At 35.7% G+C, this 17,479-nt stretch overlaps 2 protein-coding genes and 1 long non-coding RNA gene across 8 annotated transcripts; 1 reads left to right on the top strand and 2 right to left on the bottom strand.

The window, feature by feature from the left end:
- Positions 1-211: 211 nt before the first annotated feature.
- Positions 212-2,273, bottom strand: LOC118347913. Its single transcript, XR_004801097.1, has 3 exons — positions 1,968-2,273; positions 882-962; positions 212-699 (listed from the first exon to the last, which is right to left on the bottom strand). It is a non-coding gene; the product is annotated as an uncharacterized LOC118347913 (long non-coding RNA).
- A 162-nt stretch (positions 2,274-2,435) lies between these two features.
- Positions 2,436-7,939, top strand: LOC109018938 (pentatricopeptide repeat-containing protein At1g09220, mitochondrial). Of its 4 annotated transcripts, none has more exons than XR_004801096.1 (3): positions 2,436-2,573; positions 5,654-7,463; positions 7,680-7,939. XR_004801096.1 is itself a non-coding variant. In XM_019001133.2 (2 exons), the coding sequence occupies exon 2, from the start codon at positions 5,866-5,868 to the stop codon at positions 7,354-7,356; it is 1,491 nt and encodes a 496-aa protein (XP_018856678.1). In that variant the 5' UTR covers positions 2,436-2,573; positions 5,654-5,865; the 3' UTR covers positions 7,357-7,939. The 4 variants fall into 4 exon arrangements, 2 of the variants coding, with proteins under 2 accessions (XP_018856678.1, XP_035544016.1); XR_004801095.1 differs by having other exon boundaries at positions 5,654-7,595; XM_019001133.2 differs by having other exon boundaries at positions 5,654-7,939.
- A 1,638-nt stretch (positions 7,940-9,577) lies between these two features.
- Positions 9,578-15,758, bottom strand: LOC108980528 (haloacid dehalogenase-like hydrolase domain-containing protein 3). 3 transcript variants are annotated; one of them, XM_035688121.1, is made up of 4 exons: positions 15,523-15,758; positions 11,473-11,672; positions 10,987-11,193; positions 9,578-10,018 (listed from the first exon to the last, which is right to left on the bottom strand). In XM_035688121.1, exons 2-4 carry the CDS (start codon positions 11,638-11,640, stop codon positions 9,722-9,724), a joined length of 672 nt encoding a protein of 223 aa, XP_035544014.1. In that variant the 5' UTR covers positions 11,641-11,672; positions 15,523-15,758; the 3' UTR covers positions 9,578-9,721. The 3 variants fall into 3 exon arrangements, with proteins under 3 accessions (XP_035544014.1, XP_018807014.1, XP_018807015.1); XM_018951469.2 differs by having other exon boundaries at positions 11,473-11,812; positions 15,523-15,738; XM_018951470.2 differs by having other exon boundaries at positions 11,473-11,756; positions 15,523-15,738.
- Between the last annotated feature and the right edge of the window lie 1,721 nt (positions 15,759-17,479).

Raw genomic sequence — 17,479 nt, 5'->3', positions numbered from 1 at the left:
TATTCTGTGTAATAAAATCAATGAAACAAAAAAGGCACTCAAGCATTGGAATAAAATTCACTTCGGGAAGATTCAAACCAACATCCAACACCTTGAGTCAGAAATAAGCAATCTCCAGTGTAATCCGCCGACCTGGTGGAGCTTATAGAGGGAGAAGTTTCTCCACCACAAGCTTCAAGAACAACTCAAAAATGAAGAAACTCTTGGGCGACTAAAATCAAGAATCAACTGGCTCACTACAACTGACCTAAATACAAAGTTTTATCATCTGTCAACAACTATTCGCCGAAGAAGAAATGAGATCGACTCAATCAAGCTAAGCCCAAGTAATTGGACAATGGATCAAGATATCATCGAATCTACTTTCATAGATTATTTTAAATCCATTTATACCTCTACAACTCATATCTTCCCGGAGCACCTAGAAAACCTTTTTGAAAGATAGATTTCAGAGGATAAAAATAAAACTTCAAGCCCAAAAGGGCTAAGTCTGAACTCTACATACTGGAAAAAAAAAAGAGGAACTCACTGGTGAAGAATAAAAACAGAGAACTTAAAATGACAGCTGACTTGACTTGACTTGAAAACAAAGAACTTCAAATGACATCTTGTAACTAATAGTCTCCCCAGCTGTTGCCAATAAAGTCTTGCGCCTTACATCAGCTGACTTGACTTGAGTTCCAAGAACCAATTCAATCCCTACAGAGACCGAGATCCCAAAATAAATACCCACATTGAGAGAAACATGCACCAATATTTACATGGCTCCAATCAACACACAACACATATCAAGAACATGTATCAACAGAAAGGTATTCTACTGAGTAAATTTCTTATTAGCCTATTTAATTAAAAATATAATAGTGAGAGAATGTGACTACCATGTTCCTTATACCACTTTGGGGTTAGCCTTTCCTCATTAGTGCCAACACATGTATGAAATGATGGAAGGCTTGCACAATCTGCATGTTAGCACTTATTTCAGTAACCAACTCAGATATAACCTCAGCAAAAAAAGATGAAAGAAAGAACTAAATGAAAAACTAATCAGCATTTGCCTATCAATTAAGAACATCAGGAAAAAATTTAATCCCACTTCACCCAAAAGTGCTACCCTAAAACTCCAGGATCATCACCCTTGAGGTTGTCATAGCAGAGTCTAGATACCAATGAAGCAAGAGCTTCCAGGTAAATGATCAGCTTATTCACTAGGTTAATCCCACTCTGTTTTTGGTGATTTAGATTCCATGATATAATTGAATAAGCATTACAGCATGTCATTGTCGTTTCATTTTTCCAAAAAACCTTCATTTTTTTTATAAGTAAGAATCATTTTTTTTTTCTCGGAAAACCTTCATGAACAGGACTGTAGCTACAAAGTTCTGTGATTTCTTAATAAGAAATCGACATACAACCCAAAATTAAAAAATAAGGAATAAAGATCTTTGCTTTCCATTTCATCTATATTTTTTTAGTAGCAAAAAAAAATAACATTTTTCTTAAAGAGAGAGGAGGACAACACCTACATGAAGGTTCACACAAAAAATTAGCGCTTGAAACCAGAGGACAAAACGATTAGGACTCAAAAATAATGCATCACAAATGACACAATGATTTCAAGAATCTGTATTTCATATCCTAACATCTGGCTTCCTCTCATTTTTTCTACATTTAGCAACACACGGAAAGAGTTCACCAAGATAAACTTAAGAGCCATACGGAAAAGATTTACCAACACCATCGAGAATCAAAAAGAAACTGAAGTCCTATCTGAACACCAGGGATGCTCATCTACATTCCCTTTCTCTCAGTGTCTATATAATCCAGGAAGAAGAAGCGAACACTCCAGTTCTCACTTTTCTATTCCTCAGTGTCTGAGCAACAAACATAGAAGAGCAAACTACCACTCAAAATGTAAGATACCAATGGCAAAAAGATCAAAAGGTGTATCCAAGATCTAAACGTACCTCAGCAGCGAGATATTCAAGAATTGCGGCGAGGTAGATCGGAGCACTAGAGCCTGTCCTCTAAGCGTAGCGACCCTTCTTCAAATACCGAGTACTCCAACCCATGAGGAATTGAAAGTGAAGCTCAACCTTGATAGACTTTGAGACCGACTTCTTCCTGTCTCCACCTCTTCTACCTCCCGCTCCCCTCGTCGTCTTCGCGGCCTCCATCAGAAAGGGAATCGAAATGTTCTTTGAACCTTGGAGAATGAAATTTTCGAAGCGCTAGTTTTGAATTTTGGAGGTGCGGAAAGGAGAGATTTTGGAGTAGTGTGGAATGGAGAGGGCGGCATCCAAACCGATGAAACGCACGTTTTGATAAGATTAAGGGAAAGAAAAAAAAAAAAAAAAAAGTGACACATAAGGTGTGCTACGGATCAGCCGTGAACAGAGGCTGATCCGTAGAAGAACTCAAAGAGCCACCAGCGCGAGATCATATTCCTCGAGCACATAATCGCAACCATGACCTCAACCATGCCATAAAAACGCAAACACCGGATGGAAAAGAAATAGCATACTTTCTGCTTCCGTTTGAGAAGCAGAAGAAAGAAAGCATATAGTTCAACGGTAAACATACATTCATTTTCTTTTCTTTTCATTTTTCTTCCTTCAAGTTTTTCCTGCATGATTTGTTTTGGTTTAAAAACTGTCAAATATAATACAACTAACTGATATTAGAATATGAAAACTAGACACCGACTTATATAAATAAGACAACAACAAACACACTAGTAGATTTATAAGAATCGCTTACTCTATATAATGGTTGAAATTTTAATTTTAATTTGTATTGCACTTGCTTATTTAGGATAGGAAGGTTGGATCGTGTGGATCTTTTCTTCCTCAGTTTTTCGTTGAAAACTGTGGTGTGTTTATCAAATCTAGTTTGCAGTTTCTCAAGGTAAGTGCACATAAGTTGTTCGGTAAAATGTTTGAATTAGATTATAACAATAGAAACGTAAGTCTAATCTCTGATTTGTTGATTTTGATGCCTGAAAGCAATTAAAACATAGTTTAGAGAAGTTTTATGTTTTGATATACAGAAATGAAGCTTAAAAGGAAAGACAAAGTTGAGTAGTACTTTTTTATTTTTTAAACATTTGAATAAACATATTGGTGGTGGAGCCAAATAACGCATGGTGTATATATTCTTCCACTGTTACTATTTTTTTGTAAACATATTTAAAATCCTGATGTAGTTTTTTTTTAAGGAATAAAGAGAAAAAACTTATTTTAGTTCTGTGAAATAAAGTCAACAAACTAATCTCACGGTAATGAATTGAGTAAGTTTGTCTAACATATTGAACTTTATTTAGTAATGCACTTGCTATTTTTTTAGCCTCTATTTTTTTCATCGGAAACTATATTTTGTATGTTAAAGTCATTTTGTAGTACTTCAAGAGACATGTTAGAATTGGAATTTCTAAGTGATTTAGATTATTCACATTGTGATTGATAATGAATTGTTTCATAATTTTTTTTAATTTTTCTCTATGTACTGTTCAACATAATCTATGCTCATGGTGTACAACATGTTAAAATTGTATTGCTAATAGTTATACACATTTTGAAACTGACGGTAATCATACATAAAATTTCTCTGAATTTTTTTTCCTTTAAAAACATTTTTTATTTATAAAGAAAGCAAGACCAAGCCCACACATTGTGTGGTCAATAGGTTAGTAATAATAAATTTTAGGCGATGAAGTTGATTTTGCTTAAATTTCAGTTTGAACATCATGCAACCCGATAAATGTAGGGCGAAACCGACGATGTGAGTCTCCAAACCAACCCAACCCAACTCATAATTCTTAAAATGCAGTTTGCGCTTCAGACTGCATCAAACCCTAGCCCTAAGCTTCTCTTTCTCTCTCTAAGGAGTAAGTTTGATTAGAAACAAAACCTACCTTCCCCCTCCATTCATCATCGCCCCATCACTAGTCACCAGTCGCCATAGTCACACTGATAAGGGGAACCATCGTTGACAAGGCTATAACTGCGTGTAAGAGAATCTTTCTTATGTCATTATCTTCTCCATAACTAAGATATTTTTTGCTTCAATCCTCTTGTTTATGGGTCTAGAGGAACTACCATGACAGATCAATATGGCTTATGATCACTTAGGGCATGTTTGGACACTTTGAGTATTTCATAATTTTGTGAATGGTACTGAAATGGTTTAAGTGAAGATATTTTATTGGGTTTTGGGAATGGAGAGAGAAAAAGTTGAATAAAAATATTATAAAGTTAAAAAGTTGATTAAATTAATTTTTTAATATTATTTTTGTTTTGAAATTTGTAAAAAGTTTATTGATTTTTGTGTTTTGTTTTGAGTTTTGTAAAAGTTGTATTGGCTTTTGTGTTTGGATAATGATTAGATGAAAAATTTGAAAATTTGAAATTGAAGCGTTTTGTGTTTGAGTGATGTTTGGAAATGAATTTATGAAAATTTTTGAGAATTCTTTACCTGTCCAAACATGCCTTCCCTTTTTGGTTGCAAGCCCTTGACCCATTTGGTTTGTCTGACAAAAGTGATTCCAGCATTTATTCAAGTTTGGTACTATATATCCTCCTCTCATTCTATTTTATTCAGTTTTTTGTGGTTTTAGTTCACTCTGTTGGTTTGACCGTTTAAGATTTTAGGTTGTTCTCTTGTAGAACAAGGTCCATAATTTTACAGTCTGGCTAGAGGGAGTTTAGATCTCTGTCTGGACCTTCTATTTTCATTGTTTCTAAAAACAAAAATATTTTGTTGTCGTTTTTGTTGCTATTTTAATGTATTGTGAATCAATGTTTAAGTTCTTTCTTGTACTGGGTATAATCGAGGATCCTTTTTTATTTTTTGCTTGTGCATATATTGATAAAAAAAACTATGGAAAAAAATTGATCCTTAACTATGAAATATCTAAATTTTACATTTTTTGTTGCAGAACTCTACATAGAAAGTTTTAAAAAGGCATTCATATATATAGTCAATATATATTGAGTATTTCACAACTGTACCACTTGTAAGTTTTCTTGCTATATCTATATGTAGTGTTAATTAATACATACCATCAATGTCTTGGATAGGACCTATGGCTTTGGTTGGGTGAAGTGACTATAACCTGACTTTATGTTTATTTAATAACAAATCAATATGTTTGTAATTTAGATGACTACTTATCTAATTAAAAGTAATTTAGAGATGACAATGCACTCTGTAAATCTTAAAACTTGCTTAAGATATTTTTTTTTTTTGATAAGTGCTTAAGATATTATTAAACCAGGAAACCAAGCACCACAATTTTTCTATATACTGCTGGTATATTGGGTGATGTGTATTGGTTTAATGTTGGCTAAGTAACTTATAACTGGCTGCTGCTTGTGTTGGAATTTTGTACATGCTGTCTAGATGGCTGGTTAGACTCTATTTTCTTCACTTGTTATAAACTTTTTACATGCTTTTATTTTCTTTATTATTATTATTATTTTACTTATTAAAAAATTCTTTATTATTTTTTGGCTTAGGGCTGTCCCCTCTTCTTTACTCCCAGTTGGCTTTTGTGCAATTTATTAGTTTTTTTTCTAGATAACTGATCTGAAGCTAAACAAATGATACCTGTTTTAACTCACTCTAATACCTGTTTACTCATCCTGTGTTTCAGCCTTGCAAGATAAAGCTATTGAAGTTGAAGGAGTGCATAGGCTTTTCGGATCAGATTTATGATGACCAAGCAAGTAATTATGGGCTGTAGTAGACAGACAATGAAGCAACTGCCATGCAAGGCACATTAAATGGTGCATATATTTCTTTTGTATCGACAATGAGAGAAATGATCTCGCATGGTATAAAAATTTTGCTACAACTGAAAGCAGTATGCTGAGGTTGAGGAGGAGAGTGCCGCATCTTCACTTGATAGCCAAGGGGCTGTCCTGTTCTTGCTCCTCTTCCTTACACCATGCCACCCATCTCCGGCCTAATACACCACAGCAACTGCAACTACTAAAGCAGTTGGTCTCTCTCTTACAAAAACACTCATGGAGCCGCCAAGCCACCCAACAAGTCCACTCTCACTTCATTACCTCTGGCTTTCTACACAGCCAGCAGTCCACATCCTATATCCTTCTCCTTGTTAACACTCTGCTCCGCTGCTATTCCCTCGGCCAATTCCCTCTAGAAGCTCTCCTGCTTTACAAAAACCTCAACTATCTTTCCTTTGACAGCTTCACCTACACTTTCCTACTCCATACCTGTGCTAACTTACACTCTATCTTCTCAGGACTTCAACTCCATGCTCTCGTCTTCAAAGTTGGTTTTCAGTCCCAAGTTTATGTCCAAACTGCTTTGGTATATGCATATGCAGTTTGTGGGTCTTTAGTTGAAGCCATGCATGTGTTTGATGAAATGCCTAAGAGGAACACCGTAACCTGGAATGTCATGATCTCCGGTTTGGCGAAATGGGGTCATCTCCAACTTTCTCGTTCTCTCTTCGATCAGATGCCTACTCGGACTGTTGTGTCATGGACAGCTATCATTGATGGGTACACACGCATGAATCGGCCCGATGAAGCTTTGTCTTTATTTCGAAGAATGGCTATTTATGAAGGTATAAAACCCAGTGAAATCTCTCTCCTTGCCATTTTTCCGGCTATATCAATTGTGGGGGCCCTTAAAATCTGCCAATCGGTTCACACTTATGGGGAGAAAAGAGGATTTAATATATCTAACATACGCATTACAAATTCTCTCATAGACTCGTATGCAAAATGTGGATGCATAAAGAGTGCATCAAGATTGTTCGAGGATACGTCTGCCCAGAGAAAAAATCTGGTGTCTTGGACATCCATAATATCTAGTTTTGCAATGCACGGCATGGGAAAAGAAGCTATGGAGAGTTTTGAAAAGATGGAGGAAGTTGGAATGAAGCCGAATCGGGTAACTTTCTTGAGTCTTTTAAATGCCTGTAGTCATGGCGGACTGGTCGAGGAGGGGCTAAAATTTCTGAACAAGATGCTAAATAGTTATCAAATTGTGCCAGATATCAAGCACTATGGGTGTTTAATAGATATGTTGGGGAGAGCGGGGAGGTTAGAAGAAGCGGAGAAGATGGCATTGGGGATACCTGTTGAGATTCTTAATGTGGTGATTTGGAGGACACTATTGGGTGCTTGTAGCTTTCACGATAACGTTGAGATGGGTGAGAGAGTCACCAGCAAGATATTGGAGATGGAAAGAGAATATGGAGGGGACTATGTGCTCATGTCCAACATCTTTGCAGGTGTGGGTATGTTTGGAGATGCTGAGAGGCTGAGAAAATTGATGGATAAGAGAAATATCTTCAAAGTTCCAGGCCACAGTTTGGTCTGACTGAAGGTGAAGATGTGGGGATATTTGGAGATGCTGAGAAGCTGAGAAAATTGATGGATAAGAGGAATTTCTTCAATATTCCCAGCCACTATTTGGTCTAACTGAAGGTAAAGATGGATGATCACGTCTAGACAGATTCTCCTATATCCAAATGCTGCGGTGATAAGTAAATTGCTTGATGTCATGACAGATATCTCATCCAGAGTGCTTTTGTGTCATTGTAGACTGCCTCTCATGGGGTCTCTTCTCTTAACCTTCTCTTTTTGATTGGGTTAATTTTGGGAATCTGCATAAAAAGAGTGTTGTTATGATTCTATTTGCAGGATGAATTGGATTTCTGCAAGAAACCGGAACCAAAAGGGCCTCACTCCTGGACTTGCTGAGGATGAACTCTTTCAGAGGGAATCTATTTGATTTTTCTTCACTTCCACTTTCATGGATCACTTTTATTTTGTCTGGCTATGGTGAGAACAAGTTCAAGGATGATCCATAGCTAAAGCAACAAGACCAGAAGAACTTTGTCCAAAATAATTACATGTGCTACAACACTAGCAATCTAGTCCTAGTAACCAATACCAATTCCCATTTTATATCTTCAAATCACAACCTAAAAATCCCACTGTAAGCTGTCAGGAAGGAACTTGACAGTGCCCCATCCTTTTTTACTCTTCCCATCATGGTGGGATTCCAGTATTTTGGAAAATCAATCTTGCCTTTGATCCAGGAAGTTATTCGATGCTGTACGTGGGTTATAAAAGATGAAAAAATCTACTTATCATCTCAATTCTCATCATCCCATGATGTGGCATTAGATGATAAGAAACTTACTCATAAAAGATGGGCAAGTCCTTTTCAGGTTTGAGGTTTGGTTTAGAAAAGGGAATTTTAGCTGAAAACGAAAAGGCAGAGTTAATCCAGCAGAGGGATCTTAAAGTTGCTGATATGACATCTTTGGTTGGAATATGGACAGGCTGCAAGATTATTCTGTGACTGGAGTTAGCTGAATAACTCAGTGGCTCAATTTAGTGGGCTTCCTTTTGATCTGGTACTCTACTATCCCTTATTTTCAGCAGTAATCCTTTGTTGAGTGTAGTGCCTCCTTTGTGTGAAACTAGCCTTTGTTAGGTCATGCAATCGTTTTTTGGAGAGCCGTAACTCGATTTCAACTGTTGATGCAATATTCCGATGGACAACATAGTCGAATGGCCCATAATAGTACTTGGACGATGATATGGTGCTCAGGTATCTAGAGAGAGAGAGAGAGAGAGTATAGAAGTGCCTTTGTATGTTTGTAGTGGTTCTCTCCTTTTATAGAGGTCTTATTCCTTCTTTGAAATAGCTGAGCTTTACTTTACATCATTTTCACTTTTTTGCATGTCTGTCAACCTCTTTTGACTTTATCTCTTAATTTTATTCCTAATAATGGGTTTCCAATAAGTTGGATCTCAGTTCATTTTATATTCAACAGTAATGAAATTACTTTCAAAATAATGTTAATCCTTTTAATATTTACTTGTTATAGTTCAATTTAGCGATATCTCATGTATAATATAGGTTGTTTGATCTGTATTTCCAAGAGTCTTTTTTGCTTATAGATAAATGGAAACATGGTAAAATAGATAAATATGATCTAGACTGAGAATTTCCTTGACTAAAGTTGCAGCATTAAGATATTGATTGAAGATTTTTCATAAAGGAACAAAGGATGTTACTCGTAAAAAAAGATTTGAAATTACAAAGTAAACATATCTTGTAATATTTTCTGCATGGGTTTGTATAAGTTTATCTTTAATTTTTTCCTTGATGCACATATTTTCTCTGACAAAATTAAGTAGGCATATTAGGAGATACTGCCTCGAGGTTTTTCTTTTTCAAATATTGGCATCGGCTTATTCTTGATGATGGTGCTTTCAATCCAGTTACAAATCAAGAAAAATGTGGCAAGTGATGCTGGGTTTCTATTTTTATTTTTAAAGCTCATTAAAATCGCAGCTAGTGGTAATTTCTCCCACATCAAATTCCTTAAGAATGACTCGTTTGGATAATGAGATAAGATGAAATGATTTTAAATATATTAAATAAAATATTATTATTATAATATTTTTTAATATTATTATTATTTTGAGATTTGAAAAAATTAAATTGTTTATTATATTTTGTATGAAAATTTAAAAAAATTATAATAATGAGATGAGATGAATTGAAAATCTTTCTATATCCAAACGGATCATATGTTGTGAAACAAGCTGCATAAACCAAAATTTTGTGGACACACCAGCTGATTAATACAAGTCATTGAAGTCTTAACGACATGAATGGGGAAGAATCATCCACGTAACTCATGAAGGAGAGAGAAGAAAGCCACTCAGCAGGTTGACTTTCGTGAAGTAAGCCAATCTTTTGTTGCCATTAATTCAGGAAGCACAATGGCACCAGATTTTCTCCATTCCTCAGCATCAGGCGTCTTGAATCTATCCAACAGTAATGCATGCATCCCCAGAGTCTTTGCTGACACATAGTCTTTGCGCATGCTGTCCCCAATATGCAGAACTTCTTCCGGTGCAATATCTCCAGCTCTCTTGAGCACAATTTCGTAAATCCTTGGGTCAGGTTTCTCTACACCTTCGAGACCAGAAAACACTCCAAAGTCCCATTCAGATCCCTGAATAAACACATTAGACTTGACAAGATCAGCATTTCTAGTCTAACATCCAAAGTCCCATGCAGACATGAATTCAACATCAAATAACTTGGTCAATATATGAAGAGTAATGCTACATACAGTCGTACAGTGTACAAGCGTCGTGCAGTCACTTTGAAAAACAATTTGGTCAATTATTAAAAAATTAATTTTTTTATGAGTTATATTTATTCATTTTTTTTAAAAGAGATTGCACAATATTTACACACTCACGACTGTAAATATCATTTATCATATATGAAAGAACATATATATAAAGTGATGTTACACTTGTCTGCATACAGATGCATGTACGGAAGATAACAATGAAGCAACAGCCAAAAAATTACCACTCTTCACTAAAATTTCTAAGAAAGCTTGAAGTGATGTGCATTGATATCGACTGTAATATATAATTTTTTAAAGTATCCAAACGTGCTCCTATAAAGCCACGTCGTTGTCAACCAATTTATTGACTTTGGAAGATTAATGGTCTGCACTATCTCCCAACTCACAAGTTTTAGAAGTTCAAATTTAGAAAACTGTCTGGCATATCGAGTAGTGGGCAGAGAAGAAATCTGAGGCTTTTGGAAAAGGAAGCTTTTGGTTTAAAATTTGTAAAAACATTCAGAACATTTCGACCCCCCCCCCAATAATCTTATGTTGATCATGTGAACACAAAGATAAACGGTGCAACATCGTTGATACGGGACAAAATTAGTGTATTAAAACTAGAACAAGCCAGCAGTTCCACCATAATAAATGAAAGTGTCCATCATTGTGGTTTGATAATGATCAGCTGTGACGGTATCAGTATGTGACAGTTTGAAATATTACCAGTTGGTAGATTTGCACACCGATGCTACATCCAATGTCTCCGACACTTTAATTTAAAGATATACTAAATAAGAATTTTGGAACCAGAATCCAAAACAGAATGATTTTTTTACCTGGTTGATATTCATGGCTGGAAGAATTACATCTCGATACCGATAATCTGCATTACTAACAATCCCAACTTTAATCCCCTGCTCACGCACCCATCTTAGAAATGGTTGGGAGTCTGGAAAGAGAGTATAAGGAGCAGATGAACCAAAAGATGCATATATGCGTCTGAACACCTTCTCAAATGTATCCTCGTCATAGTCATATCCAGCCTGTAGGAAAAACAAAACTTCCATTATAACTTCCTAACGAGAAAATTATAGAATTGCATATTTATGTAAAATTGTGAGCCAAAAAGCACAAGTTTTACTCAGTCTCATCATCGTCCCTCCCCCTACATCAGGTTAAGAAGGATTCATTTCGTAAAGTTACTTTTTTGGAGCATAATGCATATACCACCATGCCATGATGTAATATGAAATGATTAGTAAAAAGATAGTCAGCAATATAAGCAATGCATGATAAGGCACTGCCTCATCAGATTTCCTTACCCTGACAAAGGAGTCTCTCACACACGTCTTCCACCACACTATGTTGGGCATTTTTGTGGCATACCCAAAACAAGGATGCTTTTTGGCCATGTCTTTATAGGCAAGTTTGAAGCCCTCATGCACACGTTTGTAGTCAGGGCATGGCAGCCCAACAGATTTGGCTGCCATGCAATAGTAGTCACCAAGTTCTCCTTTGTAAGCTATCAAAGTACCAGTAACATCCACGGTGATACACCGTAATTTTGGCAATATTGACATTATAGCAGCAGCCACAAAGCAGATTCCTGGATTGAAGTTTAATGGGTTTTCGGAGTAGCACTTGTTGCAAACAGTTCAAAGGCTGAGAAATAACATGGATCAACCAACTCCAGCCATTTCCACAATCCAGCATGCACAGAATTTAATCAGTTTTTTTTTAAGGTAGTAGCATTGGAAAAGAAATCCAACTCAGTGTAAATACTAAACATTTTTTTTTTTACTTGATTAAAATTGCTCCGTATCAGTGACCAAGTTTGAGACCAAGGCCTCTCCATGAAAACATAGGATCTGGGTAAGCATGCATTTTCTTTTCCAAATTTTAACCTTTGTTACTTAGTTCATTTAGTAATGATCAAAGTACAATGAAAGTTCTTCTGACTAAGTAGCTCAATGACTCGAAATGGAAACATATAAATGGAGGAAAATATAGTCTGGACTAATTTCCTACTACTTATGTGCTAAATATCTGCACTAAGATGGTGTCTTTAGATTTTTCAGTTCTAACCTTCTCCAAATTAACTTACTATAACGGCTCAAGATATGCTCAAGCCACATATGGGCTTATACTCTATGGACCAGTTAAGATTACAATTGGTGCCCCTTGGAAACATTATATACCATAAGAACTTCTCCCTCATAGGCAATGTGGGATCCTAAACCACAAGCTTATACTCACTTCGCAATATAACTATCTCTTTTCCCCCTTTTTATCTTTTCTCCTCCTCAGGCCATTCCGCTGTAGGTTGCATAACTAAAGTTCCACACTTCTAGTTGGGATTGTCTTTGATACATTTTTAATGATCCAAGGACAGTTTGAACCACATTTGGGCTTACACTCTAAAAAATTAGTCAAGGTTATAATTGGAGCCCCTTAGAATCATTATAAAGCGCAAGAACTTCTCCTTTGCAAGCACTGTGGGATTTTTTTTTTTTATATCGGTAATCAAAATATTTTATTCATAAAAGTAGGCAAAACCCAAGTATACTGGAGTATATATGAGAAATACCTAACTAGAGTTTACAAACGATAGTAAAAAGTCATAGATACTTAGTCCGTTAAACAATGGGCCCCACCCATGAAAACAATGTTTTAAAGAAAAAGACTTTCAGCTCCTCCATTGTCTTCTCACTGTTTTCAAAGCTTCTATCATTTTGTTCCTGCCATATACACCAAAACATGCAAATAGGGACCATTTTCCAGATTGCTGCGACTTGTGAATTCCCTTGGAAACCTCTCCAACTAGCTAGAAGCACTGTGGGATTCTATTCACCACCTTCTATACTCAATCCGAGGTATCACACTTATTGTCAGATATATAGTCTAATCTTTTACTTAAAATCATTTCTCTAAAATCATTGGCCTCAAGGGTTGGAAACAGATTTTCAGTTCCTCAACATCAGTCCTAACAGGATGTTAAATCAATGAGGTGGTCAATCTCTTTCTTTTCCTCAATCAGTTCACGAACCTGCCAATTCAGTTCCCAATCTTTAACTCAGGGCTAATGTCTGCATTGTATGATCAGTCAGATTAGTACAATTCCTGTTTGCTTATTCTCTGGTTCACTGCTTTAGGTATCAGCACTATGTAACTAAGCTTCAATTGTTAGTTTCTTCACCGCCTAGTTTTCAAAAGATGAATTGAGTCTGCACATTTATCAATCATGGCCCTCTGATTTCTTACAATCCATCAATTTAAAGCATAATGGGTTTCCTTTTCTTTCTTCTTATTCGTTTTTCCTCTTATGAAGGAAAAATAATAAAGTTATATTGTGGGTCATGATAGATGAAATTATTTAACATCATGTCTAAATCTCTTTAGACTAAAGACCTGGTCATATAAAGCAGTCCCAGTACCGGAATCCAACAGGAATACAACTCCACATAAGCTGTTCTCGTTTGTCTCCATGCACCATTTTAATAAGAATATATCATCAGTCCATTCCAACTAAGATGAGATGCATATGCATTTCAACATTTGTCTCCGTTGTCCTAATTATTGATGAATCTTTAATTTTTAAGCTAACCAAATGGTGAAATCAAAAGGCAAATGAAATCAGAAATGTTAAGAACTAAGGGGTTCTATAATCTACAAAGACTATGTAATCTGTATTACTAGGACCTCGACCAGGGAAGATAGAAAGACTATCAACAACAGATTTAGATATGTTCACAAAACCATTCCCCCAATCTTTACTTTGGAGAGTTGCCACGTCCTATTCAAAACAGAAATCTTGTAAACAAGTTTGCAGATGCATAGATCTACAATCACCAACTCTGAAGGGAAGCCTCTAAAATGACAATATAATGAGAATGTTTGGGTACATAAATACCATAAGAAAGAGAAATTCAGCAATAATATATCAAACTCTCATCTACCTCATGAAACTTCATGCCTTGCCAATCCTTTTATAGAATACCAAGTAAGAAACTAAGTCATACCATAATTCCCCCATCAATTATGCCATAACTAATGGCATTCTCATTGCAAGTGTTTGCAAGTGTAAAACACCAATAAAATGAGATAAACTCAAAAATGAAATACATTGGGCTTCAAAATTTTCTAGCACGAGTCATACAAGCTCTACAAAGCTATAGCATATTTTGTATGGCTTAACAAACAGATATCCCATCTAGGAAAATTGGCAAAAACTATTGGTGAACTCAGCTTTCAATGGGTTTTAAGGCAGAATAAAGTTACTATCTGTCAACAACAAAAACCACCCACCATCTCCAGGCTTACATTACATCACATATATGTGCATAGAGCAGAAAAAGAGCCAGAACTTGTATGAATTCTCATTAAGGAAAAAAAAAACATACCGATTTCTTCTTTTAATTACCAAACAATGAGTTGAGATGAGATGAGTTGAGATGAGTTGAAAGTTGAATAAAATTTGAATTGTTTATTGTATTTTATGTGGAAATTTGTGAAGTTGTAATTATGAGATGAGATAAGATGAGATGGATTGAGAGTGTTTCTCAATCCAAACTGAGTCACTCTAGGCTTTCACCAAAATTATTTTCTGTTTTTGCACAAGCTTTTTTAAGTGTTTCAGTAAAGGAGTAGGGAGCTTCCAACTTGAAAATGCTCAGAAGTTTTCAATATTTTAGCTAATCAAAAGTCCGTGACAATATCAATATACACAAAGAGAAACACACGAACTTATGTACAAAATAATATACCACGAAGAAACTTCAAATCTTCAACTAAACTTTTGAATAGCGGCCTGTCACAAGTTTATAGGATATTTTAGGATAATACTAAGCAAGTGTAAATGATATTTTAGGATCAGTTTCACCATCAGTACCAAGACCTAGCAAAATTTTTTCACCCAAGTGGTCATTACCCAAATCTACTGAGCACCAAATAACACACATCCAACATTGAAATCGCTCAGAGAAAATCAAATCTCACATAATCTAAACAGGGCCATCATTTCCAACGTTCATGAAAACCCAAATCAGCAAACACATCAAGAGTTCAATCGAACTAAAAAAAAAAGAAAGGAAAGTCAGAACTCGGTAAACAATGTACAGACCACAGTTCATTTCTAGCCATGCTTATCATCAACAGTACAACTAACAAAAAAGGTAACTTTACGGCATAACAGACCACAAAAACGAACAAAACATCATCAACAGATAAGAGCAGAGAGAGAGAGAGAGAGAGAGAGAGAAATGGGGCTGTAAGATAGGATGGTAGTTGTGTTGACATAAACTAATAGACATATACAAATACAACTTTCAGAAGCCAAACAAAAATTCATATTCATTAAGATTTTTGAAACATACCCAGAAGCTGCGATGTACGAGAAGTTGAGTTACTTCGGAGAAATGGCACGTCTCGGAGGTTAGCTTCAGCTGCCTGCACGCTCAGACCCGAAAGTTAAAGGTTTATTTTTAAATGAGAGAGAGAGTTTCAGAGAGAAGAGAGGGGCCGAAAACGTTTCTCCATCAAGACGAAGCATAAAATTGATTTCCTTGATTACCACGTATGGAAACGGCAGTTGTTGGGGGCGTAAACTGATGTGTTGTCCTCTTTTCTGGCTTTACTATAAACGGCAGTTGTTAGAGCACTTGCCTCTTGGCACCATATGCCAGTTGAACTCTTTATTTAGTTAAGAAAAATATAAAGATACATTATACAATCATGTTTTAAAATAAAAGGTAATTTAGTAAAATACATTAGAATAGTGCATGTAAATTAGACTACATTATATTAGTCAACCTAAGGCCATCAAGTCCATGAGTTACGGTAAAGACATCCCAATTTACAAATATGAGTTGCTACTATAGTTATCTCGTTTGTTTTTGCAGATGCGATGAAATGAGTTGAGATTAAAGTTAAAAATTGAATAAAACATTGTTAGAATATATTTTTTTAATATTATTTCTGTTTCAAAATTTGAAAAGTTTGAATTGTTTATTTATTTTGTGTAAAAATTTGAAAAAATTGTAATGATTAGATGAGATGAATTAAAAGAAATTATAAAAATAAACCAGACAGGAAATATAATTTTATATCATTTCCTCAACCCTACTTCGTTTAGCCAATTTCTTTCATGCGCCTTCTTCTTCTTCTTTCCCACACAATAGTCTTCTTCTCATTTTTTCTCTCCGACTCCTCTTCTGTTGCAGACTCCTCCCCATCGCCCGCTCATCCTCCATTGTTTGCAGTTTCAAGCTCCAAAAAAAGCCTCTTATCAAACCGAAGCCCCATCACCATCTTCTCCGTCACCAGCTCCTCTTTCTTGGCACTACTCACAGGTTTCATTCTCTCTCTTTTTCTTCGGTTTTGTGTTCTCGGATGAAATTCATGGGTGAACTCCGTATGAAATTCTTTCTGAAAACATTCTAATTTGCAATTTAGAGTATCCTCAGATATTTGCGGAAGAAGTTGCATCATTTTTGTTAAACAATTATTGTGCATATTGATATTCATTTCTTGTAAAAAGCATAGGCTTTTTTACCTCCTGCCCTTCTCTTGTTTCCTTTGTGAATTCTTGATTGTTTTCTAATTTTATTAAATTCAATTGTGCATTTGTTTCCGGGGCGTATGGTCCCAAATATTCCTCAAGAGGTGTTACGAGTAAACATGGAGATTGCTTGAAAAATTCCTCATATTCGTATTCACAAAATTGTTCGCAATATATAGTATAAGATGAAGCAAATTAAATAGCTAACTAAGGAAATTATAGAAGAGGGAATCAAGGAAAATAATTATGTATTGTAAATTAATCTATATAAGGAAAGTGTGTATGCTACAAGGAAGTATATTCGATAATACTCCCCCTCAAGTTGGAGCATGAAGGTTCCGAATGCCCAACTTCTTAATCAGATGTAAGAATTGCCCATGACTCAGGGCCTTGGTGAAGATATCAGCAAGTTGAGAAGTAGTGGAAATATCATGAGCTGTGGAGATGAGCTTAGCACACAATTTTTCTCTAACAATGTGGCAACCAATATCAAGATCCTTAGTGTGCATTCATGAAATACGATATTTTCAACAATGTGAAAGGCAACTTAATTGTCGCCGTAGGGGTGCATTGGTTGAGGATGAGTGACTTGAAGATTAGTAAGGTGAGTGTTCAACCAAACAAGTTCACAAGTTGTAGCAACCATGGCTTTATATTCAGCTTCAATAGACAAGTGAGAGACAATAACTTGTTCATTCCTCTTCCAAGAGATGGGGCTGGTACCAAGTTGAATGAAATAGTTTGTAGTGGATCAACGAGTCGTGGGATAGCTA

The sequence above is a fragment of the Juglans regia genome, chromosome 3, assembly GCF_001411555.2.
Source record: "Juglans regia cultivar Chandler chromosome 3, Walnut 2.0, whole genome shotgun sequence".
NCBI classification, from domain to species: Eukaryota; Viridiplantae; Streptophyta; class Magnoliopsida; order Fagales; family Juglandaceae; genus Juglans; species Juglans regia.
Note: the sequence above shows the minus strand (reverse complement) of the source record. Positions and strands in the feature narration are given on the sequence as shown.